The following is a 26,363-nucleotide window of genomic DNA, read 5'->3' as shown; positions in this document are numbered from 1 at the left end:
TATTTTTTATAAAGTGTATTAGTGCGATCTGGATATTCCTTGGATTGCAGCATAACCTCATCGTGTTGCCACTGGTGCATTGAATGTAGAAATCAAACGGTGATCAAAAGGAATCAAACACGACCTATCTGCTGCTATTATTTTTTCAAGAGTATACTAGTGTGCTGGATATCCTGGATGCAGCATCAGCTCATGCTGCTTTGCCACCATTGCATTTGTAATGTAGAATCAAATATCTGATCGAAACGATCCAAACACGATAAATCTGCTATGGTTTTATCAAGAGTATACTGGTGTTCTGGATATCCTGGCTGCACCATCAGGCCGTGAATTTCATAATCTTGCATAGTTATACGAGGGCTGTTTGAAAAGTACCCGGTTATGGAAAGAAAACGCATTTTTATTGTATGTATGTATGCATTTATTTTTCTACTTAGTCACCTTTTAACTCTATACATTTGTTCCACCTATACTCAAGCTTCATTAATCTGTCATCTCCTAGGATAACAGGATCAAAGGAATTTGGGCACAAATTTGTGCCTCTGGGAGAGGACAGGTTAAACCATCCAAAAAATATGATTTTGGAAAGTCCGTCCGAGTACCGACGTAGGTACCGGCTCACTCAGCACCCGACCAAACGTAATAAGATCCGATCTGATCCGATCCAAGCCGAGAGTGAAAGCGGAGCGAGTGAGTGTGACGGCGATCACGAGCAGCTCGATCCGGCCGGACTTGGTCGGAGTTAGTAACTCCGGAGTCGATAAGATTTGAAAGGAGTCATTAAGGGATTCGGATCCGCTTGAGGATCTGACTCTTTTGAATCTTCAGATCCGGATTTACCCATCTCTACTGCCCTGTTATCGTTTTCCCCTTTTCTAAGTAGTCAATATGTATAATACCCTGCGAATTCCAAAAAACAGTCGCCATGACCTTTCCAGCCGATGGGACGATTTTGCTTCCTTTGGAGCAGGTTCACCCGTAACCACTGCTGCTGCTCTTCATATTCGCGGGGTGTAGAGGTGACCCACGTTTCGTCCACGTCACGAAACGACGCAGAAACTCCTTCGGGTTACGTTTGAAACGAACAAACACTGCTCCGAAGTAGTCAGTCGGTTCCGTTTTTGCTCCTCCGTGAGTAAACGCGGCACCCACCTCGCCGATACTTTCTTCATACCCAATTTTTCTTCTAATATGTGTTGTACCCTCTCGATTGAAATGTTTACAGCATCAATAAATTCTCGAAGTTTAATTTGACGGTCGGCTAAAACCATATTATCAATTTTCTTAACCACATCGTCTGTAGTCACCTCAATTGGCCGGCCTGGGCGATCCTCATCAAAGACGGTTGTTCTCCCCCGCTTAAACTCGTTATACCAATATCTGACGGTTGTGTCATAGAAGGAGCACATTCATGGTAAACCGCTTGCATTCTTACTTTTATTTCATCACATGTTTTTCCTTCTAAAAACAAAAATCTAATTACAGACCGATACTGTTCTTTCTCCATTTTAACAATTTTAAGTTCACGCTTTCGCTAAATCGCTGTCAAATGAGAAAAAAAAAACAAAAGAATGCCATTTTTTAAAAAATTTCCCACCTTTGAAAAATGGCTTAAAAAGATGGTATACTTATACACACCGCGTTGAGCTGTCACCGAGATCGGTCGTTACTTGCGCGCGCTAGTGAACTATATTTTCACGAGTTTAATTTCTACCCTCATTGTGTAAAGTGCCTAATGATGGAATCGGACTTCTTGATTCTCTAGTAAGTGACTATATCGCAACTTTACGATCGTTTCTGACTACAGGAACAAAATGAACTCCTAAACGTTAGACAATAGCCCCAGTTATGCTACTGTGGCACAAATCACCACGTTCCCTAAAAAGGACCAAGCAATCATCATCGACGCCTTAGAAAACGTACAAATCAAAGATTATGCTCAAGCTTTAGGAAAAATAATCGACCCATCCCATATCCGCTTTTTGTCAAGAATATCAAACAATAGAATTTGTATCTACGTTTCTTCGAAGTTTATAGCTGATGAGATAATTGAAAATAAAAAGTATGTCACAATTCAAAATCAAAAACTACCCATCCGACCGCTGATCAGCAGAAACAAACGTATCATTATATCTAACGTGTGTCCCATTATACCGCACACCGAAATAGAAAAAAACTGAGAGAAATGCATATCACGCCGTTGTCACCCATCTCTTTCTTGCGTGCTGGTCTCAATGAAACGGGCTTCAATAAAATTCTAAGTTTCCGAAGACAAGTTTACGTAACTCCTGAGGATTTCACCCGACTCCCAGAAAAGATATCTATTGATTTTGAAGAAACGAATTACTGGATTTATTTTCATCGGATACAATGACTTGTTTCATATGTAAAAAGACGGTCACGTAGCATCTAAATGCCCAGAAAACACCAACGACATGAATGATTTGAACCAAAAAACACAGGAGCCTATGGAGACGTAAACATTCAAGCGGCCGCATCCACCCACTGAATCTTCGACTACTACTGATTTCGTGGAGTCCGAAACAACAAAAGAAGATCGTATGCCTTACATGCCTAACAACGAAAACAGTGATGACGACTTTGATAACTTTTCCCAGTCCAGCTCAGACGAGGTTTACAAATCCAAGAATGGAAAGAAACTAAGAAAACGCCGCATAGTGATCTAGATTCAATTAATTGGGTCCACCTGGATAACTTTATAACCGATTCCTGTAAAGCGTACCCACTATCTGGAAAACAAGTTAAAGAATATCTCAGACGCACATATGGAGTTAAGGACATATCGGAAATCACTTACAGTTACACAGAAGAAATTGATGCCCTGATTGAATGTTTACTGACTTGATACCTAACATCTCATGTCGTAGCGTTAAGAACAGACTCTCACGTATTGTAAGTAAACTAAAGCTCTTGTCTCGTAAGGAAAACCTTCAAACAAATAAGTAAGTTTCTTTTGGGTAAGTACATATAGGTATATGTATATATTTTATATTTATCTATATATTCCTTTTTTATTTATCTATATATTTATATTTAATGGATTTGGTTAAAAGTTTCAAGCTTAATATTATTCAATGGAACTGTCAAAGCCTAATACCAAAATTAAGTGACTTGGATTCATATCTACATAATGAAAAAATACACATATGCTTTCTTTCCGAAACTTGGCTGAAATGCGATAACCAAATTAATTTAACAGGTTACTCTGTTTTTAGAAAGGATCGAGCAGATGGATATGGAGGTTTAGCTATCCTGGTCCACCAGTCTATAAATTGTACTCTCAAAATTCTTCCAAGAAATAATGATAATATTGATTTGTTGTGCCTTGAAGTCCTTAATAGCAATAAGCTTCAGCATATCATAGGTGCCTATTCTCCCTCAAATGTCGCAGTAAGCGTCAGGGACTACCAAGAGCTTTTCAGCCACTTTTCTGAGAAAACTCTAATAGTCGGCGATTTTAATGCTCATCACACGGCGTGGTCATACACAACTGACACACGGGGTAGACTTTTATCAGACATTAGCTTAAAACATAACTACGTTTTTCTTAACAATGGAGACTTTACCCGTTGCGCTAAGCTAAATGATAGTGTAGTGTGCACATCACCTGACATTTCTTTTTGTAGCGCTGATCTTTCACTCGACTTTGATTGGAACGTCACTAACGAATCTTTTGGCAGTGATCACCTTATTATCTCTATTAAAACGTTAGACAATACTCAAATTAGCCCTGAATTGAAAAGAAACATCAAAAAGGCCAACTGGATAGAATATACACAACATATAAAATCTGCATGTGAGGGATTAGATTTCGGAGACAATGTACAAAGTAACTACGATAAACTCATAGAGATAATTGAGGAAAGTGCTAACAAAAACATCCCTTATATTAAAAACAGTATTAACCCTAAAAAATTCAAGCCAAAACCTTGGTGGAACCCTGATCTATCGAAGGCAGTGGCGGAACGAAGATTAGCTCTTAAACACTTTAGGAAATCACGCACGATTGAAAATTACTTAACTTACAGAGAAAAAGTAGTTATTGCTCGAAAATTAATAAAACTTACGAAAAGGAATTCCTGGCAACAGTTTTGTGACAGCATAGACTGCAATACACCTAGCAGTGAGGTCTGGAGGAAACTCAGATGGCTTAAAGGTTACCGCAGTCCCAAAGACTATTTACAAGAAAGTACCGCAGTCTCCTTTGTAACAGAACTCACTCCTGATAGTGTTTCCTTACAGCCCCTAGATTTCAATACTAATGATTCCAACTCTCAATTTTTTACACTTTCAGAACTTGAGCTAATTCTTAAAAGAGTAGATACTTCGGCAGGCTTAGATAATATTACTTATTCTATGATTAACCATTTACCGGATAATGCAAAAGAATACCTCCTGCACATATACAACACAATTTATAAAAAAGGTGAGATACCAGAGCAATGGCGTAGAATCAAACTTATTGCCATACCAAAAAGAAATACTAACACTCCTAAGTATCGTCCTATCTCACTTATTAACTGCCTTTGTAAGATTTTTAATTTAATGATAACTCGTCGCCTTGAATATCATTTCGAAAGCAACAAATTATTCAATGATAGTACTTTGGGGTTCCGTCGTGGACTTTCATGTCAGAACAATCTTAGTAGGTTTATTGTAGACACAGAAACTGCGTTTATAAACAAAGAATATGTTTTATGCGCTTACGGAGACATAAGCAACGCTTATAACAATGTGGCAATCGAACCTCTTATAACAACTTTAGTTCAATTTGATGTGGATCCGCTCCTATGTAGATATATTAGAGAATTTTTAAAAGAAAGATTTTTGGTATATAGGCTGCGGGATGGTAGGGAAATAACAAGAATATGTAGACAGGGTTTAGCTCAAGGTGACCCAATGTCACCTATTTTGTTTAATATAGTTACAATTAAATTATGCAACACACTTGTTAAGACAGTTAAGGTCTCACAATATGCAGACGACTTTGCTTTGTACTGTATTAATCAAAGCATTGATTTTTGTGTTAGCACCGTTCAATCAAGTCTTAACATCAATAAATATCAATGTTAGAGGAAATCGGATTAGAAATCTCTCTCCCAAAGACTAAACTCTGCATTTTCACTAGAAAATACAAAGTGCCTTTTATTAGTATACGAATAAATAACACTGAAATCGAGGTTATAAATTGTATAAAGTTTTTGGGTGTTTGGGTGGACAGCCGCCTGAACTGGACCCGACATGTTTTAGAAGCTGCCCAAAAATGTATTTCATATGTTAATATCATTAGCTCTATAAGTGGTTCAAAGTGGGGCGTCCATCCAATTCAATTAAGAAGACTTTATATAGCATTGGTGCGATCTCGACTTGATTACGGATGTATCATTTTCGGCAACGCCAACACTAGGCTCCTCCAGAGGTTGGACGTAATTCAAAACCAATGCCTTCGTCTTTGTGGAGTTTTATTCGCGACACCCCAATTTTTGCAATGGAAAGCGAGCTTTGTATTCTACCCTTAAATCTTAGAAGAACCTATTTAAGCGACAAATACTTCCTGAAACTTTCTTCTAGAACATCTGATTATTTGAGAAAACAATTAGAATCATTAGACAACACATTAAATTCAGGCGCAAGATATTGGCGCAAAAACCAATTTCCACTTTTGCTTGAGAGTTTCAGAAAGTATTCCAATCTTCGTATGTCACAGTTTGAGATTTTGCCCCAATTTTTGCTTTCCCGTGACATTAAAACACTCCTTGGGATAAAATCATAATGCATAAAGTGGACACTATTAATGAACCTAAAGCTCAACTACCCACTCACGATCTAAAACAGCGTTGCGAAAATATGATAAAAGTGCAGTTCTTAGACCACATCCAAATATACACTGACGGGTCTAAAACAAAGCACGGTTCCAGTTGCGCTTTTTTCGATGAAGCTGCGGATTTTGGGGCCAAATTTCTTATTGAAAATTCATGTATACCCATAATGGGAGTCGAACTGACAGCAATTAATGAAGCAGTACATTACTTAGAATCGACACCATACCATAAAATTGTAATCTTTACAGACTCGAAGAGCAGTCTACAACATTTGTTGGGTTGTGCTAAGGGCGCTAGTGTCGGTAGCTACGAAGCTTACCTCATAATTAAATGTATCCAGAGATTGATACGTAACGGGGTTGAAGTTCGTCTACAATGGATCCCTTCACACGTGGGCGTCAAGGGTAACGAGGTAGCAGACTCACTCGCATCCGAGGCCCTACAGAATAGCATACCTCTCGACACGGTACCGCACTATACCGATCATCTCCCAAAAGTGAAAACCGACAATTACATCAAATTTAAATCCTATTTCAATGAGTGCTCTCAAAACAAAGGCATCTGGTACAGGACCATTGTAGACGAACCACCACGCGTACCTTGGTTTGCCTCACGAAATCTCAACAGAAAAGAGTTAGTTATTTGCTTCCGAACCCGAACTTATCACATCCCACTCAATATTCAACCACATCATGAAAAAAAGAGACGATCCAAACTGTACACAATGTGAGAGAGAAGAGGACCTCCTCCACTTAATTCTAGAGTGTAAAATCAACGAACAACCTAGGTTGGACCTTTTAAAAGAAACTGGTGCTCTGCGGGGGATCTCATCTTCTTCTTCCATCAAATCTTAAGCTCAGGGTTCACAACCAAACACAGTGGTACATTTTTAAATTTCATTACACACTCATTGAACCTAAGATTTGAATATTATAAAAATACTCCATAAGTACTAATCCCAATTTTTAAAGTAACACCTAAAGTTTAAGTAACATTGTTAATATTTTTAAGCCGACTTAATCATAAGATGTATGGCTTATAAAACAAAATGAGATTTTAAAAAAAATGATATACTTATATTCGGCCTGTGATATTAATATATTTAGAAAACGGGTACTTATCAAACAGCCCTCGTATAGCATATATGGGTGTTTTAAATTTTAGGTCACAAATATGTTTGAAAGTAAAGTAAATACCCATTATGCGTCACGAGATTCCTACCGCCGCGAACAAAAGAGCTGATGATCTTGAAACGGCTGAACCGATTTTGATAAAACATGTCTAAGATCCATCGCTGGAAAACCTGCTTTCAAATAATAAAAAAACCGCATTCAAAACGGTCCACCCGTTTAAGAGCTACGGTGCCACAGACAGACACACAGACACACATAGCGGTCAAACTTAGAACACCCCTCCTTTTGCGTCGGGGGTTAAAAATGGTCAAGTGCGAGTCAGACTCGTACATGAAGGGTTTCGTAAACAGTTCAGTAAAAAAAATCTTATAATTCTTCTAATATAAGTTTTTTTTTTGCTGACTGTAGGTACTTTATCTGGTTACCAAAGTACTCGTCAAGACGAACCAAACGAGTTCAAACTCGATGCGGTCGTGTTGTTTATCAGTTCCTATGGTCACCCGCTAGCTTTATCATCAGTTCAACTCCATGTCATAATAATATTGCATTGTCATCGGATTTATACATGCGTGTTAAATTTCAGCTCAATCGGTTGAAGATATAACACTGCAAATAAATATATTACTTGTAATTTTTTTTTAATTCCATTTTTATTACAATCTTTTAAATTGTTAACCTTTTAAATTATCGGTAGATATTAACGGCATAGATGCCTCTATGGAATTAGATACTGGTTCTGGCGTCTCAGTTATGTCCGAGGTTATGTATAACAAAAATTTTATTCATTTGCCCTGATTAAGTGATTTAAAGATGTGTTTTTTATACTGGCACCAATCACTAGTTTGAGCTAAGTTCCTATAAAAATCTAACAGAAAATTATGAGATTTTATGTCATTGTTAACGGTGCCCCCTCTATTAGGACGTGATTTATGACCAAATTTAAGTTATATATATCTTCCGCCAACCATAAAATCACGTCTGTCGGTAAAAATGTAACAGTGATCCGATATCTTTTAAATAATTATATTTCGTCGCTTCATTCTTCGATATATTGATTTAAACAGGTAGTCCCTTAAACCTACAGGCAACTTGCACGTCTTTAAAGTATCTCAATAGTAAAAAAAAAAAAAACAGAGCTTCCGGTGTCTGCTCACTTTGGCCGGATCACCGGGACAGACTTCATTCCTTTTCGTGCAGGCAACGCGCACACTCGCTCTTCAACATGCCGAAGCGCAGTATTGAAGAGAAGATTGAAAAATTAAATTCAAAAATAAGAAAGTTAGAAAACAAACGTACTCGTAAGAGAGTACGGTTCATATCGTCATGCTCGGACTCCAGCGAAGCAAACAATCAAGGTAAATTATTCTACTTTGTGGCTTGAATCTTATTTTTACCAAGAACTGCTCATTGAACATTTCTTTTCTTTAAATTTATATACTTAGCAAAATTATGTACAATTTAGGATTGACTGCGAGTCAATTCTATGTGCTTAGCTGCGAGCTAATCACAGTACATAGCTAAGTAGCTCATTATTCCGCATTAAAATTACAATTGACTACGAGTCAATTGCAATTACTCGGGTAGCTGCGAGCTACCCGCAACTACACATATGCAAAAATCCATGCAGGAAATCGTTATTTAACGAAGTTACCATTTATCATGCAATGCTAATCTACCCTACATTTTTTCTTTTCTTTATAATTATAAAAAGAAAAAAAAAATAACTTTCGCTTTGCTTTTTAGATGCGGTTAATGAGCAAGCAGTCACCGACGACCATCAAGATGATGCCCAGCTTACTGGTGAACATACACAGCAGCCGCCAGTCCTAGACCCGGAAGTGAACCGTTCGGAAGTCGTAATCGACCCAGAACCGCAACCGTCGATTTCTAAAGAAGCAGTTTCCGCTGAGGAAGTGGGCTTAGACCCGGAGCTACTCCAAGCTTTAGGCGAGTCGACCTCTGACACGCCAGAGTACGGTCAGGCAATACACGAAAGCCTAGCAAAGTTATGGCTACCTGTTTTGAGAAAAGGACTCGCCAAGGACAATATAGATAACTTACTCAGACACTACTTAATACCCGACAACTGCAAGCTCCTGCAGGCACCCAAACTAAATGCAGAAATATCCGCTGCCGTTTCTGAGGTCGTTAGAGGTCGTGACAAAAAATTAAATGGTTTTCAACAGCAGCTCGGTGCGGGGGTAACCGCGATTAACCGAGGCATGGAGATACTCCTTAGCAACAACAATAAAGCACAGGCTTTGAAACATTTAAGCGACGCTTGTCGAGTTTTGACAGACCTCCATCACTCCTGGACTAAGGACAGGATCAAATTGATAACACCCAGCCTAGAGAAAAATTTCCATCACGTAATCCAGGACGCGGAACGCGACGAGACTTTATTTGGCAATTCATTGTCGGAAAAAATCAAAGCTAGCCAAGTTATAACGAGACAAGGTCTTCAAATAAAGAAAAACACAACAAATTACAAGACTACTTCCGTAGCTTCTCAACCAACCACGACACGTTCGACCCCCCAGGGAAACTGGAGGGGTCCACCTCGCTACCAATCGAGCCGAGGTGGACGAGGCAGCTACAAGAAGGTGTCGCAGACCCAGCGCGCCTACAACCCGACGCCAGCTCCAGCGAGGCCGCCCCCCCAGTACAAGCCGCGACCCCCACCGAAATAATGACCAAGGTACATGCATGTAGAATTAGTTTTTTCTACAACAACTGGGTAAACATAACTCAAAATACTTGTGTTCTACGCTGGGTTAAAGATGGATATACCATTCCTTTCTCTAAAACCGTGGAGCAATCAAGGGTACCTCACACTAACTGGACCCGAGACGAAAGTCACGATATGCTCATTGCAATAAATAAATTATTAAATTTAGGAGCGATCTCGCGATGCACGCCATCTATGGATCAATACATATCTAGTATATTCTTAGCACCCAAACCTAACGGCGAAAAACGGTTTATTCTCAACCTAAAAAACCTCAACAAATCCATTTCTAAATTACATTTCAAGATGGAAGACTGTCGAACAGCTTGTAAATTAATAACAAAAGAGAGTTTTCTAGCTACCATCGACCTAAAAGAGGCCTACCTACTTATACCCATAGATGTTACTGTCCGAAAATACCTTCGTTTTCAGTTTCAAGCTACCGATTCAAGTAGAATTGATACGTACGAATTTAACGCTATGCCATACGGCTTGTCAGTAGCACCTTGGGTATTTACGAAAATAATGAAGGAGGTTATGGCTAACTTAAGAAGTCGAGGCTTTAAGTCCGTTATATATTTAGATGATATCCTCTGTATAGGAGATGATTACGTCGATTGTTTAAATAATGTAAACAACACTATAAGTCTGCTACAATCCCTAGGTTTCGTAGTTAATTTCGATAAAAGTTCATTGATACCTCAGAAACAATGTAAATATTTAGGTTTTAATTTAGACACACAAACATTGTCTATGTCTTTGCCGTATGAAAAACGCAATAAAATCTCCCAAATGTTACACAAATTTTCAAATCTCCCGCGATGCACTATTCGGGAATTTGCCCAGCTGATAGGTGTTCTGATTGCGGCCTGCCCTGCCGTCAAGTATGGTTGGCTGTACACGAAAATTCTTGAACGACAAAAATTTGCCGCTTTGCAACGAAATAACGATAATTACGAGGCAAAAATTAACCTGCCTAGTGTTATCCTAAACGATTTACATTGGTGGTTAGCAAATATTCATACAGCAACCAATTCCATGAGAAATGAAATTTTCAAATTAGAAATCTACACTGACGCCTCAAGGACAGGCTGGGGCGCGGTGTGCCAAGACAACAAAGTAAACGGCAAGTGGAAGGACGCAGAAAAAGAACACCATATCAACTATTTAGAGTTACTGGCAGTCTTTTTGGGTTTAAAAAGTTTCGTACAAAATTTAACTAACTGTGCCATTTTATTGCGCGTTGACAATACTACGGCAATTAGTTACGTCAACCGCATGGGGGGAATACAATTTCCCCACTTAAACGATTTATCTCGTTCCATATGGCAGTGGTGCGAAGAACGAAATATCTGGATATTCGCATCTTACGTTAACACTAAGAGCAACTGTGCTGATGCCGAATCGAGGAAAATAAATCCCGATACTGAATGGGTACTATCTAACCCGGTCTTCCAATCAATTGTAAGAGAGTTTGGTACCCCTGAAATCGACCTATTCGCTTCTCGCACCACTGCCAAGTGTGAGATTTTCGTGTCTTGGAGACAGGACCCCGACGCTATCGCTGTAGACGCGTTTACAATTAACTGGAATTCCAGATACTTTTATGCGTTTCCACCTTTTTCTCTTATATTAAGATGTTTAAGGAAAATCATAGATGACAAAGCAAACGGGATCCTGGTTTTTCCATACTGGCCATCCCAGCCATGGTTTCCTCTTCTTCAAAAGTTACTAGTGTCCGATATAATTTTCTTTAACCCTAGTAAATATTTATTGCGGTCACATTACAGGGAATGCCACCCCCTACACGCGAGCCTTACCCTGGCTGCCGCGAGGCTGTGCGGGCGGCGTTCGTCCGGCGTGGTTCACCGCTAGAGGCGCTGGATCTTATGGTCGCGTCGTTGTCCAATAACACGGTAAAGCAATACAACGTATCCTTAAAGCTTTGGTGGGAATTTTGCTCGATCAATAACTTAAATCATTACGAACTCTCGGTTCCTTCAGTACTGTCTTTCTTGACAGAACAATTCAGAAAGGGTTGTTCCTACGGCACCTTAAATAATCATCGTTCGGCGTTGTCCCTACTTCTTGGTAATGAAGTCGGTTCCAGTGACTGTATAAAACGTCTTCTCAAAGGCGCTTATAAGCTAAGACCTAATAAACCAAAATATTCACAAACGTGGGACCCACAACTAGTCCTAAACCACGTGTCCTCGTGGTACCCGAACGCAGAGCTATCTATTGAGAGAATAACTAAAAAGCTAGTTATTTTGTTAGCTCTGTGTTCGGGCCATAGGGTTCAAACTTTTTCACTAATACAATTAGAAAACATATTAGAAACGCCCACTGGAATAAAAATATTAATTACTGACATAATTAAAACTTCTGCCCCAGGCCGAGATCAACCCATTCTGTATTTGCCGTATTTTCATGAAAACCCGCGTATATGTCCCGCTACGGTCCTTAGGGATTACATTTTCGTAACAGAAAATTTAAGGTCCGATAGACGAGGTGCTCTTATATTGACCCACAAACAACCACACAAAGCTGCTACGAGCCAAACCATCAGTCGGTGGATTAAACAAGTGTTATTGGACAGCGGCGTAGACGTGAGCGTGTTCAGCGCGCACAGCACGCGACACGCCGCCACCTCCCGCGCCCGGGCCGCCGGCGCTAGCCTTGACGTCATTCGCAAGGCTGCGGGATGGACCAGTACGTCAAACGCGTTCGCGAAATTCTACAATAGATCCGTAGTAGACGAAAATTGCTTCGCCAGATCGGTTTGCTTGTCAACTACCGAAACTAATTAAGATTAGACATTTCAACATTAGAATTTAATAAGAATTGTAAAAAATATTCAGTTAGCGGCTGATTTAAATTTAAGTTGATTAATTAGTTATGTTAAACCATTAAGTTTAGATTAATTAAATAAATGAAACGATTAAATCGAGGTTTATGATTTATTTAAGTACAAAACTTTCTTCTCTAAATATCTACCTGTTTAAATCAATATATCGAAGAATGAAGCGACGAAATATAATAGATGATCAAACGAACTTAACAAGTGAAGTTCGATCGCTATTATATGAGTCGCTTCATTCGAAGATATACAAATCACCCTCCCTCCCTTGGTATTCACTATTCTACTCCCATAAAGAAAGTTTTGACTCTCTGAAAAAATGAAGTCTGTCCCGGTGATCCGGCCAAAGTGAGCAGACACCGGAAGCTCTGTTTTTTTTTTTTACTATTGAGATACTTTAAAGACGTGCAAGTTGCCTGTAGGTTTAAGGGACTACCTGTTTAAATCAATATATCTTCGAATGAAGCGACTCATATAATAGCGATCGAACTTCACTTGTTAAGTTCGTTTGATCATCTAATATCCAGACATTTGGAAAGATGAATTAGGTTGTTTTAACAAATTCGAAGTGGAACGAAATCTCAACGCCGAGCCAAGCCTAAGTTTTTTAAGTCACGACAGGTACCTTTTGCTTTAAAAGAAAAAGTTAGTGCAGAGATAGACAGACTACTTAGTTAAATTCGGTATTTTAGTGCCATTTAATTTTTCCGAGTATGCCACACCTATAGTACCAGTGCTAAAGGAAAACGGAAAATTGAAAATTGCCGGCGATTTTTCTTGTACCTTAAATAAAGACCTTAAAATAGATAAATACTCGTACCCTTTACCTAGAATTGAAGAGGTGTTTTCGTAATTAGGGGGTTTGCAGTATACCTACTAAGCTTAATTTGAGCATTGCGTATAATCAATTTAAACTAAACGAATCGTCACAGCGTTTGTTACAATAATACGCACAAGGGTTTATTTTCATATACTCGTCTGGTTTAACTAATGGCTGGATTGTATATTTATGGACAGAGGTACTTCGACGAGCGCCCTTATATCAAAACTGAAATATTTATTTTCCAATTTCGGGCTGCAATATATTGCGTTTTAGTTTGTAAATTAATGTTTTTTTTTTAACTTTGTACTGCGATTTTCACAGAGGATAGTACCTTTACCGTACACTACTGTATTTTTCACTTATGATGAGTTCTGTGAATGTTCGTCGTATTTTCAAACCCTCATAACATCGTCCTAGTTAACACCAGAGAGCCCAAATTTACAGCAAAAGATGTGGCTAGGGTGTTATTAAACACACCAAGTTTCGTTGATCTACGTTTAATACTTTAGTAGTTATTGATACCCAAAATACGTCAATTTTGACACTCGTCAAAAATCTAGAATACTTCTCAATGTCAATGAATAAAAAACAAAATACATTTGTATTTACATGCAAAGAATAAAAAAAATTAAGAAATCTGAAACTTTTCCCTCCCACCCCTATACAGGGGGTGCAAGTCTGTATACAGAAGTAGTAAAATAACATGTCTTAGAAAGCTAAAATTCTGTTTGAAAGTGTATGATTTAGATAGGTACAAAGAGCGGAATAATTCATAAAATACATAACTTTTATTCTCCAACCCCTTTTAAGGGGGTGTAGGGCTGCTTTGAAAGTAGTTAAGTTATATTAATGTTGTATACTTCCCAAACGGCAAACTTTCGCTGTAAAAAGTTATCAGATCCAAGGAAAAGCCAAGCCCCTTAACCCTGGTGTCACTAACCGTACACTCTATTGCATATCATAAATTTCCACCGTACATACCTAAGTCTATCAGATTAATAATAATATATTATCACAATATTGAAGACAAACTTAATTTCTATTGGCCAGACGCTCCGATAGACATACACTTATGTACGGTCGAAAATTATATCAAAGGTCTTCAATTTTATGATATGGTGCAAGCGGCCATTAATGTTGACCGCTATGTGTGTCTGTGTATCTGTGTGTCTGTGTGTCCGTGTCTGTGCGTCTATCTGTGGCACCGTAGCTCTTAAACGGTTAAACCTATTTAAATGCTGTTTTTTTTATTTGAAAGCAGGTTTTCTAGCGATGGTTCCTAGACATGTTTCATCAAAATCGTTTCAGCCGTTTTTAAGATATTATATTTTGAAATGAAAATGTCGCGGGGGTTTTGCCAAGTTCAGATCCCAAACAATTTCATTATTATACAAAACAAAAACTATAAAACTGGTTTTATTTCATCATAATGATGGTGCCTAATGATACCAGTTACAAAATATTGCAGAGAATGCAATTTCGACTCAGTCATTTTATACATTTTAACGTTAAACTTTCTTGCAATAAGCAGTAAAAAAAACCCGTAGCACTTCAAACGAATGCTACATTCTAACTAAAACGCAGCAAAATATTATGACCATACCGTATTTTACTCTGCAAACACGAATAAATGATTGCAGTATCAAGCTTTATACTGCATATTATTCGGTATTCTGAAAGATTTATAGTAAAAATATTACAACAGTAATAGCACAGATTTTATAGATAAAGTCAACATTTTGCAGGATTAATCGAAATTCCAAAAAAAAACGTCCACGTGTCGGACACCCTTTAGCCGTTATAGTTTACCTTGAAAATTTGATATACTAACAACCATCCTGAATTTTTTAATTTTTTTCCACCCACCGCTTTAGGTTTTAGAGGGGGGGGGGGACGCTATTTCGTTGAATATCTCGCAAACAACTCATTGAATCCAAAAATCGTCTTAGCAAACCCCTAAAAGACCTATCCAACGATACCCCACACTATAGGGTTGGATGAGAAAAAAAAACAGCCCCACTTTATTGTCTATGGGAGGTACCCTAAAAAAAATATTTTTGAATTTTTTTATTGTACCATTTTGTCGACATAGTTCACATATATCCGTGCAAAATTACAGATTTCTAGCATTGATAGTCCCTGAGCAAAGCCGCGGACGGACAGACAGACAGACAGACATGGCGAAACTATAAGGGTTCCGTTTTTGCCATTTTGGCTCCGAAACCCTAAAAACGAACTTTGAAGTAGTTTTTTGCGTTTTTCTCGAAACAGCATTTTTGCACTTACTGCGTTTTAAGATCTGCACGGCAGAACGATGCAAAGATCAATAATTCTTTCGAATTTAGATCATTTTGTAAGGTAAATGGTAGCGAGTAGTTGACCTCGCCTATTTATCACCCGTGCAGCAACGGCCAGGCAGAAAACTCGGTAAAGACTTGTAAAAAAATGCTAAAATGTATACTATCCGGTCTAAAGAGTAAATATCATTCCTTTCAGGAAGATTTGTTGAGTTTTCTGTTTGAGTATAGGAATACGATCTATTGTGCAACTGGTCAAACTCCGGCGAAATAAATGATAGGAAGGAACTTACGTACCAAATTAGATTTAATTCAAAATCAGAATCAGAATCATTTATTATCAATAACTGTTACATAATGAACACATGCACACATACAGTTGTGGTCATATAATTAAGAACGATTTTTTATAGAGAAGATTTTTTCAAACTGACAAGTGTTACTAACTGTATGTATATTTTTGTACTTCTCTCGGTATCGTAAAACTTTTCCTTACTAGCGGTAAATTCATTTATACATATAATTGGCTAAAAAATAAATAGATAAACTTTATATATATCATCTAAACCTAGTATTACTACTTACTGGCTGGTCATATAATTAAGAACGCTGAATAGTTTATTTTTTATTCAAATTTAAATAGAGAACGGACCGCCGCTTTGTGGTTTTAAGTTATTATTTGAATAATTTTGGCGCCATTTAGTGCCGTAAAAGTCTTAAAGGCGATTGCTTCATATAAAAACAACGGGGAAAAATAAAAGTTGTGATAAATCTACAAGAAAAGTAATACTTAAACTTCGCGACAGGAATTGGTCGTATAAACACATAGCCGATCATCTGCAATGTTCAAAAACTATGGTTTTCCACGCCATAAAGCATTTTGCTACGTATCAAACTACTTCAAATGTTCCGCGTGTACCTAGACAAAGAAAGTCATCTCGTCGAGATGATCGAAATATCGTTCGTTTGGCAAAACAAAATTCTTTTAAAGGGTCTAATGAGTTGAGAAAAGAATATTTTGGCGAAAACAACCCTTCAGCAATCTCGGCACGCAGTATTCGAATGCGTATGGTGGAAGAAAAGTTGCACGGAAGGATAGCAAGGAAGGTGCCTATGTTGAAACGGTGTCATAGGCAAGCCCGGCTTGCATTTGCAAGAAGATATGAAAACTGGACAGTCAGACAGTTGAAAAACGTTCTTTTTTCTGACGAGACAAAAATAAATAGGGTATGTTCTGATGGCAAACGATATGTAAAACGGCCTCCAAATAAAGCATCCGACCCAAAGTACACAAAAGTAACTTTAAAGCATGGCGGGGGAAATGTATAAATTTGGGGATGTTTTTCTGGACATGGAGTTGGACCTGTTAGGCTGATAGAAGGAAACATGGATCAATTTCAATACAAAAACATACTGGAAGAAACAATGTTACCATATGCTGAAGGCGTGCTTCCGGTTATTTGGACATTCCAGCACGACAATGATCCAAGCATACTTACCGTTAAGGAATTCCTCACATCGCAATCAGTTTCTGTCTTAGATTGGCCAGCCAACAGCCCCGATCTTAGAGCAATAGAGCATCTTTGGTGCGAAGTCAAGAAAAAAGTTTCAAATCGACAGTGTGGCAATTTAAGAGAACTGTATGACGTATTCTTAGAAGAATGGAACTCTATCTCTCTTGCGAAATGTCAAAATTGATAGATTCAATGCCTCGCCGGTGTAAGGCAGTAATAAAAGCCGTGGACATGCTACTAACTATTAATTTTAGTTAAAATGTATTACATTGCTTTTTTTTCTGTACAAACTTCACGTTAGTGTGATTTAGTTAATCTAAGTTTCAAATAAAAAACTTTCGAACCGTTCAATAAATCGTTCTTAATTATTTGTCCAGCTTCATTACTATTTGAATTTGTTACTAAAGAGAATAAAAACAAAATTGGAAAAAAAATGTCAGTAATTTTATTCTTTATTCTAAATCCCGTTTGCTCTATTCATGTGGCTATTTCATAACGTAACTAGTTACTTCTAAGAAGGACCCACGACTACACATGACATGATTTAGTTAAAAATAATCTGGAACTTCAAATCGTTCTTAATTACGTGGCCACCACTGTATATACATAGAAGAATTTTACCTATAAATAAGGATTGCAATGGCGTGATGGCCGAAGACATTAAATCCCAGTAGATGTTTTCAAGTTGGGGAAACTGTATGGGCCAAATTTGTATGGAAAATTTCTCATTTCTGGACTTAGAAGTATGAAAATAGGTATACAAGTTTTCGATTACAATTAAAAATTATCTGTGTAAGTGAAATGGATAAAATTTGCCCCTAAAAGGGTAAAATAGGGGGGTTAAATTTATATGGGATTTTCTCATTTCTGAACTTAGAAGTATGAAAATAGGTATAGAAGTTCTCGACAACAATGAAAAAATTATCTGCGTGGGTGAAATGGATAAGATTCCTCCCTAAACGAGTAAAATGTGGGGGTAAAGTTTGTATGGAAATTTTCTCATTTCTGGACTTAGAAGTATGAAAATAGGCGTATAAGTTCTCAATTACAATCAAAAATTATCTGTGTAGGTGAAATGGATACTATTCTCCCCTAAAGGGGTAAAAATGGGAGTAAAAATTGTATGGAAATTTCCTCATTTCTGGACTTATAAGTATGAATCAAGAACTTATACACCATTTTCATACTTCTAAGTCCAGAAATAAGAAAATTCCATATAAACTTCACCCCCCTATTTCACCCCCTTAGGGGATGAATTTCTAAAAATCCTTTCTTAGTGCTTACTTACCCCCTTATTCATAAAACTTAACAAGCCTATGTTAACTAACAAATCCTTTGTCCCTTTCTAACAAATACAAATGTCGAAGTGACAGATAAGGACAAACGAATTTTAGCGGCATTTTAACTAAAATAGGTTTGATTGTCGTTTATGAATAAGGGGGTTACACCTTAAAAAGAATCCCTGTACCAAATTTCAAGTTTCTAGGCCCAGCGGTTTGGGCTGTGCGTTGATCTATAAGTCAGTCAGTCAGTCAGTCAGTTTCTTCTTTTATATATAAGAAGAATACCTATTGCCTTGAGATTCCTGCCACTGCAGGAATTTAAGAATAAGCTCTCTAAATTTTTAATTTCTATTATTCAATTTCACATTTTTTACAGACAATTTAAATTAAATATTTTTTTATTAGCGTTGACAAACTTGAAATCTTTTATTTTCTTTTATTTAAATTATTTCTTTTTTTGTGTAGGTACCTATATTATTTTATTTTAATCCTAGTTTTAATTTTAATTTCATCTTTGACTATTGTACGCCTATCGGCAAAACATAATGTTGCATGCCAAACTTTTCCACCACTGTAATCAGTTATACATAATGTTTACAAATAAATCACTTTGACTTTGACTGTTTTGACTTAAAGCTCAAACATAAAAAATAATAAATAATGAATACTTACATAACGGACAATATAAATGAATTTTTCGATTTTAAAGGTAGCAAATTACTGCTCACTTCCATTGCCGCCTGTTTTATTTCTGGCGGCGTCATCATTTCTGCATCACTTAATTCACCAAAGTCACACATTCTCACAGATAAAAAGTCGTTTAAATAGTGATTAACTCTTTTATTTCTTTTAATTTTCAAGACCTCCGTTCAAAAGCAAAACAAATCCTGCTATTTTGAAACGTATTTTTTTCACTAATTACAACCTCATGGACCCGGGAACTTTTTCGAATATAGCCAAATTAAATAATGTTGCAGTATTAATTTTAATAATAACCGTAAAATTAATTGATTTACCGTTATGTAAATAAATGTAGATAAGTATTCATTATTTAATAATTGTTTATGTGTAAGCATATTTAAATTGATATTTAAAGTCGATTTAATGATAATAAGATTAGAAAATAAAATAGAATGGTTCGATTTTAATTTTTTTTAATTTTAATTCCCGCCATTTGCAGTGCGAAAAATAACATTGTGAAATTCAAATTCAAATTCAAAAACAAAATGTTTATTGCAAGGTCATAAGTGTTTACATAGATGTTAAATCAGTATATGTTTAGTTATCAGCACATCATGTCCTGTCTCGGAGAGACGTGCAATAGTCTATTTGAAACGTTTCACAATGAAATGTCAAAGTTGCGATCACACAATGCACCTCATTAGACTACCGATAGCGATATCGTTAGTAGCACATTGTACAACGCGAGTAGAAACATATGTTATTTATTATACATAGACGCCTAATATATAAATACATAATATTGTTACCAAGCTTGTATAAGCGTTGGTTACAGCAAGATCTCCTGCTGTAAGAATTAGCGATAAAAAGCGGCCAAGAGCATGTCGGACACGCCCAAAATAGGGTTCCGTAGCCATTACGAAAAAATGAAGTAATATTTTTCTAACGATTTCTAGTACTTTATACGGAATCTTCCAAGTTTAGGTATATTTTATACCTTAGGCTGCAATTTACCACATTTCAAATTTAAATTTTTTCCACCCACCGCTTTAGATTTTAGAGGGGGGGGGGACGCTCTATTTTAATGAAAATTTGCACTTTAAAGTTGAATATCTCGCAAACAACTCATTGAATCGAAAAATCGTCTCAGCAAACCCCTAAAGGTTTTAAAAGACCTACCCAACGATATCTCACATTATAGGGTTAGATGAGAAAAAAAAACACCCCCACTTTACAATGGGAGTTACGCTAAAAAATTTTTTTTTGTATTTGTAATTGTACCAATTCGTCGTCATAAATTACTTATATATCCGTGCAAAAATCCAGCTTTCTAGCATTGATAGTCCCTGAGCAAATCCGCGGACGGACAGACAGACAGACATGGCGAAACTATAAGGGTTCCGTTTTTTCTATTTTGGCTCCGGAACCCTAAAAATGGTGGTAGAAATCTGGACGGAGCTTGTCGGGCCCCCCGAAAAACCCGAACATTTCAACTTAATACATGAACGGCCTTGTACTCGTACACAATCAAAGGCTATCTGTATATATCGCAGCTCCCAAACGGATGGACTGAATCAGGCACAGTTTAAAAAAAAAATAGCATAATGTATAACATAGAATTTATAAACATTCACGTAAGTAACTAAACATTCGTATTTTTCATACAAATATCTGCCCCGACCGGGGATCGAACCCGGAACCTTAAGCTTCGTAGTAAGGTACTCTAACCATTGGGCTAAGTATTTCGATCATCTGGTGTATGAGAGATGTATGAGGATTTGTCAGATTTGTTAAGTTTACCATGCTACAGACTGAACACTCACAGTCGTGTTGCTGTGCACGTTGCAGCTGTGAGGATGAATCGGTCGCTGATCAGGGTCCCCGCACAGAAGTTCCAATCAGCTGAGCTGATGTTACTGCCATAACCTAGCAGGACCTGGAACAGCAAATAAGCAAGTAGATATATTTATACCGGAGACCCTATGTGAATGTATTGTATTGTATTGTAAAACTCTTTATTGTACTTAAAAACACATGCAATTAACAGAAAACAGGATAAGAAGATGTTCAAAAGCGAACTTGTCCCTTAAAGGGAACTCTTCCAGTTAACCTTTGAAAGATTGACAGGATTGTTTTAGTTAATTAACTTTAAAGATATTGTAATGCATAATAATATTTAAGTAATAATCACCATATGAGGAAACTCGTCAAGTTTCGCGTCGGTGCCACCAGCGATCAGCTCGCCAGCGTTGTGCCTGCAGTAGTCGCGGCGGACCTTGTCTCCCATGAGGGTCTTACTCTCCTCGCACGGGTATATCACCCGCATCTGGTACTCCAAACACTCTGGAGACAAATACAATTACGTGATTTCAGAAGTGTTTTTTTTTTGCTACAAACCATACTCTGCCATGAAAATCAAACGGTGATATGATACCGATGTCTATTCATAACTAGTGTTAACTAACGATATGGTCGATATTAGGTAGAGTCAATTTAACTATTATTCCCACCATTAATCTTATCCTGGGATTCTGAAAATTATTAATCTGCAATGTTTATAAATCTGAGGATCGCATTGTGCTGTAAATATTTATATTTATTATTATCTAGACACGCGGCAGCGTGCCAAGCCAAGTTCAAGCAAAGGAACTGGCTAGCCAGCGCCGAGTGTAATATTACACGAACCACGTGGTGCCACTTTTGACGCTTCTATGACTCAAAACCTCTTTAACGTAAACACACTATGTGTGTTTAATTATTATACATAAGGACATCTAGAAGCCCAAATTTCATGAAGCTAGCTCAAACGGTTCTAAAGATATAAAGGTCAAAAAGTCGTAAATTTTAGCACTGACTGACTGACTGACAGAAGGATGAAATTTGAAATCCAGCTCGGTAATTATAAAAATAACAAAAAGTTAAAAAACAGGGGGGGGTCCCCATACAAAAAAAATGTAGCGTTGAAACCGTTACAAGAAGATATTTGAAACTAACCCATTATATGTATTATTATATTTGCTATATAATAGAAGTATATAAATAAAGTTAAGTCAAATAATAAGTGGAGTCCCCATACAAAAAACTTGTAATACGCGCTAAACAACCGGCCGACGGTGTGTCGTCGGCGGCGCGCGGCACCTCATAATTATACACAGAACAGAAGTAAATCTACATAAAAGCGCTCCCGAGCAACACACAAACAGGCTCCGCTTACGAATACCGATTTAGGTATTTATTGTTTTATTACATTTATGTTCATCCTGCTTCTTTGTCAACGATGAATTAAATGATTGTCATACTATAACCACAAACGTTCTTCGTGCCTAAACCAGTAACAGTATACAAGTGAAGTACTCGTACATACATGAGATTCAATGAATAAATAAATACTTTATACAACACGTTCGCTATAAGTTTGCCGCTGTCAACTGTCATGCGTTTAGCGTTGTCTCACTCACTCAGTTCTAGTTCCAGTGAGAAAACGCTATACTGACGTCATTTGACAGCAGCAAGCTTATGTTCTAGCGACGCGGTCGGTCCACCGTCGCCCCAGCCAATCAGCGGCACTGACGAATGGTACAAAATTATAAGCGGTAGCGATTTGGTTACAATTTAGCGTGTCGGTTGGTTTATACCTGCATGGTAGTGATTTAATAGTCCACGGTCACTAAAAAAAGTACTTAAATTAAAAATTTAAAAAATCTCTACACAAAAACGCCAGCAAAAATATAAAAAAACGCCTGAAAGAAAACCGCTGACAAAAAAACGCCGCCAAAAAAGACAAACTAAAAAGTAAAAAAAAATTATGCACTACCTAGCTGTTGGCAGCGACTTCATCTGCGAAGAATTCATTTATCACTATCCCGCGGGGACTATGCAGATTTCCCGGAAAATTAGCCAAGTTAATTTAGCATTACCTAGTAATATTTTTTTATGTAAACGTAGCCGGTGTCGGGGGGCCGCTAAGGTTAACAGGAAACTAAAGTACATAAGTTGTATTTTTAAAGTATTATCTAACCTTAGCGGTCCCCCGACACCGACTACGCTTAAATAAAAAAAATATTACTAGGTAGGTACTTATGCTAAATTAACTTAGGCTAATTTTGCGGGAAATCTGCATAGTCCACGCGGGATAGTGATAAACAAATTCTTCGCAGATGAAGTCGGTGCCAACAGCTAGGCAACGCATAATTATTTTTTACTTTTTGGTTATCTTTTTTGGCGGCGTTTTTTTGTCAGCGGTTTTCTTTCGGGCTTTTTTTTTTTACTGACGTTCTTTGAGCCGGAGGTTTTTAAATTTTTAATTTAAGTACTTTATTTCATGTTTTTTAAACTTTGTTACTTATATTATTTAAAAAAATGTACCAGTGTGTTGGATGTCCTGGATACAGCATCAGCTCATCGTGTTGTTACCATTGCATTGTGTGTAGAATCAAATACTGATCAAAAGGAATCAAACACGACATATCTGCTATTATTTTATCAAAAGTATACTGGTGTACTGAATATCCTAGCTGCAGCATCAGCTCATCCTGTTGCCACCATTGCATTGTATGTAGAATCAAATACTGATCAAAACAAATCCAAACACTAAATTTATGTGTTATTATTTTTTAAATACTGGAGTGTGCTGGATATCCTGGCTGCAGCATCAGCTCATCCTGTTGCCACCATTGCATTGTAGGTATGTAGAATCAAATACTGATCTAAACAAATCCAAACAGTACATATGTTCTATTATTTTTTAAAGAGTGTACCTACTAGTGTGCTGGATATCCTGGCTGCAGCATCAGCTCATCCTGTTGCCACCATTGCATTGTATGTAGAATCAAAACTGATCAAAACGAATCCAAACACGATATATCTGCTATGGTTTTATCAAGTTCTGTATATCCTGGCTGCAGCATCAGGCCAAGCATTCCATAATCTTGTATAGTTATATAGCGTGCATGGGTGTTACAAATTTTAGGCCCCACATATGATTTGAAAGTAAAGTGAATACCCATTACGCGTCTAAGATTCCTACCGCAGCGAACAAAAGAGCTGATGATCTGGAAACGGCTGAACCGATGTTGATAAATCATGTCTAAGAACCATTGCTAGAAAACCTGCTTTCAAATAAAAAAACCGCATTCAAATCGGTCCACCCGTTTAAGAGCTACGGTGCCACAGACAGACACACAGACACACATAGCGGTCAAAGTTATAACACCCCTCAACTACGGGGGTTAATAACAAAGATCAGTGCCCAAGGTTCGTTTCTCTGATTTCTTTTGAAAATTATAAATAATATTTAAGGTATAAATTTGTTAGTTTGAACTCTTTGTACCTTAAAAGAAAGTCCAATGTGTATGTATACCAAGGTCAAGGCAATAGCGATGTCTTATTGCTACGTATATATTTATGTATTGACTAATGTAAGAATGCTGGTTGAACTCGCTCGCGCCTTGCACTTGTAGGTACGCGGGGGCAAGCGAGGTCCAACTAGAGGCGCGCGCGCCCGTTTGGCCCGCGCCGCGCCGCCCGGTGCCCGCGCGCGGATTTCACGGAAAATTATGTGACTTTGTACGAGCGACAAATTATTAGAATATGACTGATTTTCGGGTTTTTAGGAAATAATTTTAGGAAATAGTTTTATATTCCCTAAGCAATTTTTTTTTACGTGGTGTGTTGGCAGACAAATCTTTCGTAGTCTGTGTTGAACAATCTGAAACACTCGGAATTGAAGTTTGTGAAGCATCTTCTATTGTTGATATGCGCTGAGAAATACTATATTCAGTTTGAGTATATTTTGTTCGATCTAGACGAATATCTTGTGGCAAATTTTGAGTCGGAACTGCATCACGTTTTAATTTTTTTGCTAGACGATCTGTATTTTTAAAGTGTAAATCACAAATGTAGTAACTGACGTTTAGATTTTCCACAGTTTTATTGTTTAAATCTGAAATCGAAAAAAAAACTCCTTTTCTTATCTTTGGCTGTTGACAAACACCCATACAATGAACAGTATATCACCATTTTGCAAAGTTATTGCTCCCGAACTTAGTGCCGTGCGACGGTGCGACCGACATACATCGCGTCGCGCACTTGACTGCTTTCCTGCGGTTTTCCTGTAATCTGCGCTTGAGGGGTGGGGTAACTCGAACCGGTGCGGGGCGGAGCGTGTCCATTCTGTATGTCAGTACTATTATATATTCTGTGCTAGCGCTAAACGACTTAAAATGCGAACGAACCAAAGTATGCTCTTAGCGGCGCTCATTCGCGCCTGCGTCCTCGTTATGCCGCGTTTGCGATTGCGTTTTATGCTGCGTCGTTCGACTAAATTTATTTGGGTTACAGCTGGAATAGTCCACATATAAATTATTCCTTTTTGAGTATTGTACTTTAACGGCATTTGCGAGTTATTTAATATTACTTAGGTAAATTGTTTCTTACAAAACCTCATTTGTTTGTAGCTCTTTTAGGTTAGTTTGTCATTTCATTTCTTACGTAGGACCGTAGGAGTAAGATTCACATGTAATATACAATAGCATAAAAAAAGAAAACCACGCAGCGGAAACGCAAGAAAAAACATAAACTCTCAATACCTGCCTAGTTTTCTTAACAAAAAGTAATGATATCCCACCAAAAACATAAATGTAAAAAAAGGAGAGCCAAGTTCAATACAAACATTATGCTTGGCTGCGGGCTTCGCCGCAAAAAGAATGGAGATCTAAATGAGTGCCAAGCTCTACGCAAGATCCAAATATGTATTTACAGGAACAAAATAACATTATGAACAAGTATTAAACTCTATTTCTTTGCTTTATTTCTTACCTTTAGTTCCTATAAATACAATAACTATGTTGAATAGGACTTTATAAAATGACTGATGTAATCTCCGCTCAGCTGTTTCTACCAGAGATGTGCTGTGCCCTCGCAACACATCCTCGCACATTATTGGTGGAAACTCTGCTTAAAACTCGAGCATTAAACCCATTTTCCTATCGAAGTGTCTATCATCGCCGTACCGGCTCGGGTGGCAATATTTACGTCTCGGGTAAAATCGCTCGTTTTATGTTCTTGCTGTACAATCTACTATTATTGCACACCACAAATCAGTCCATCTACCAGTCGTTAGATCAATAATGCTACTAAAAAATCTAAGACTACATAATATTATACTTACTATCCCAGGATTTATTGCCGGTAGGTTCTGTAG

The 26,363-nt window shown here is 37.5% G+C and overlaps 3 protein-coding genes across 4 annotated transcripts in view; 1 reads left to right on the top strand and 2 right to left on the bottom strand.

The window, feature by feature from the left end:
- The window catches only part of LOC141443003 (prostasin-like), a 431,412-nt gene that overhangs the window by 210,652 nt on the left and 194,397 nt on the right, over window positions 1-26,363 (bottom strand). The window lies entirely within an intron of this gene.
- LOC141442998 (uncharacterized) lies at window positions 8,028-12,439 on the top strand. Of its 2 annotated transcripts, XR_012452998.1 has the most exons (4): window positions 8,028-8,331; window positions 8,720-9,674; window positions 11,495-11,620; window positions 12,304-12,439. XR_012452998.1 is itself a non-coding variant. In XM_074108211.1 (3 exons), exons 1-2 carry the CDS (start codon window positions 8,199-8,201, stop codon window positions 9,664-9,666), a joined length of 1,080 nt encoding a protein of 359 aa, XP_073964312.1. In that variant the 5' UTR covers window positions 8,028-8,198; the 3' UTR covers window positions 9,667-9,674; window positions 11,495-11,897. The 2 variants fall into 2 exon arrangements, 1 of the variants encoding a protein (XP_073964312.1); XM_074108211.1 differs by lacking the exon at window positions 12,304-12,439 and having other exon boundaries at window positions 11,495-11,897.
- LOC141443013 (phenoloxidase-activating enzyme 1-like) lies at window positions 20,818-26,357 on the bottom strand. Its single transcript, XM_074108231.1, has 3 exons — window positions 26,331-26,357; window positions 21,354-21,505; window positions 20,818-21,098 (listed from the first exon to the last, which is right to left on the bottom strand). The coding sequence occupies exons 2-3, from the start codon at window positions 21,486-21,488 to the stop codon at window positions 20,982-20,984; spliced, it is 252 nt and encodes an 83-aa protein (XP_073964332.1). The 5' UTR covers window positions 21,489-21,505; window positions 26,331-26,357; the 3' UTR covers window positions 20,818-20,981.

The sequence above is a fragment of the Choristoneura fumiferana genome, chromosome 26 (genome assembly GCF_025370935.1).
Source record: "Choristoneura fumiferana chromosome 26, NRCan_CFum_1, whole genome shotgun sequence".
In the NCBI taxonomy this organism is placed as follows: domain Eukaryota; kingdom Metazoa; phylum Arthropoda; class Insecta; order Lepidoptera; family Tortricidae; genus Choristoneura; species Choristoneura fumiferana.
The sequence above is the reverse complement of the archived record's forward strand: the minus strand, read 5'-3'. Positions and strand labels throughout refer to the sequence as shown.

Coding starts and splice junctions, on each gene's coding strand:
- LOC141442998 (XM_074108211.1), top strand. CDS start 8,199: ATGCCGAAGCGCAGTATTGAAGAGAAGATTGAAAAATTAAATTCAAAA. Junction 8,332..8,719: donor CAGCGAAGCAAACAATCAAG/GTAAATTATTCT, acceptor TTTGCTTTTTAG/ATGCGGTTAATGAGCAAGCA.
- LOC141443013 (XM_074108231.1), bottom strand. CDS start 21,488: ATGCGGGTGATATACCCGTGCGAGGAGAGTAAGACCCTCATGGGAGAC. Junction 21,099..21,353: donor TTGACGAGTTTCCTCATATG/GTGATTATTACT, acceptor TTGCTGTTCCAG/GTCCTGCTAGGTTATGGCAG.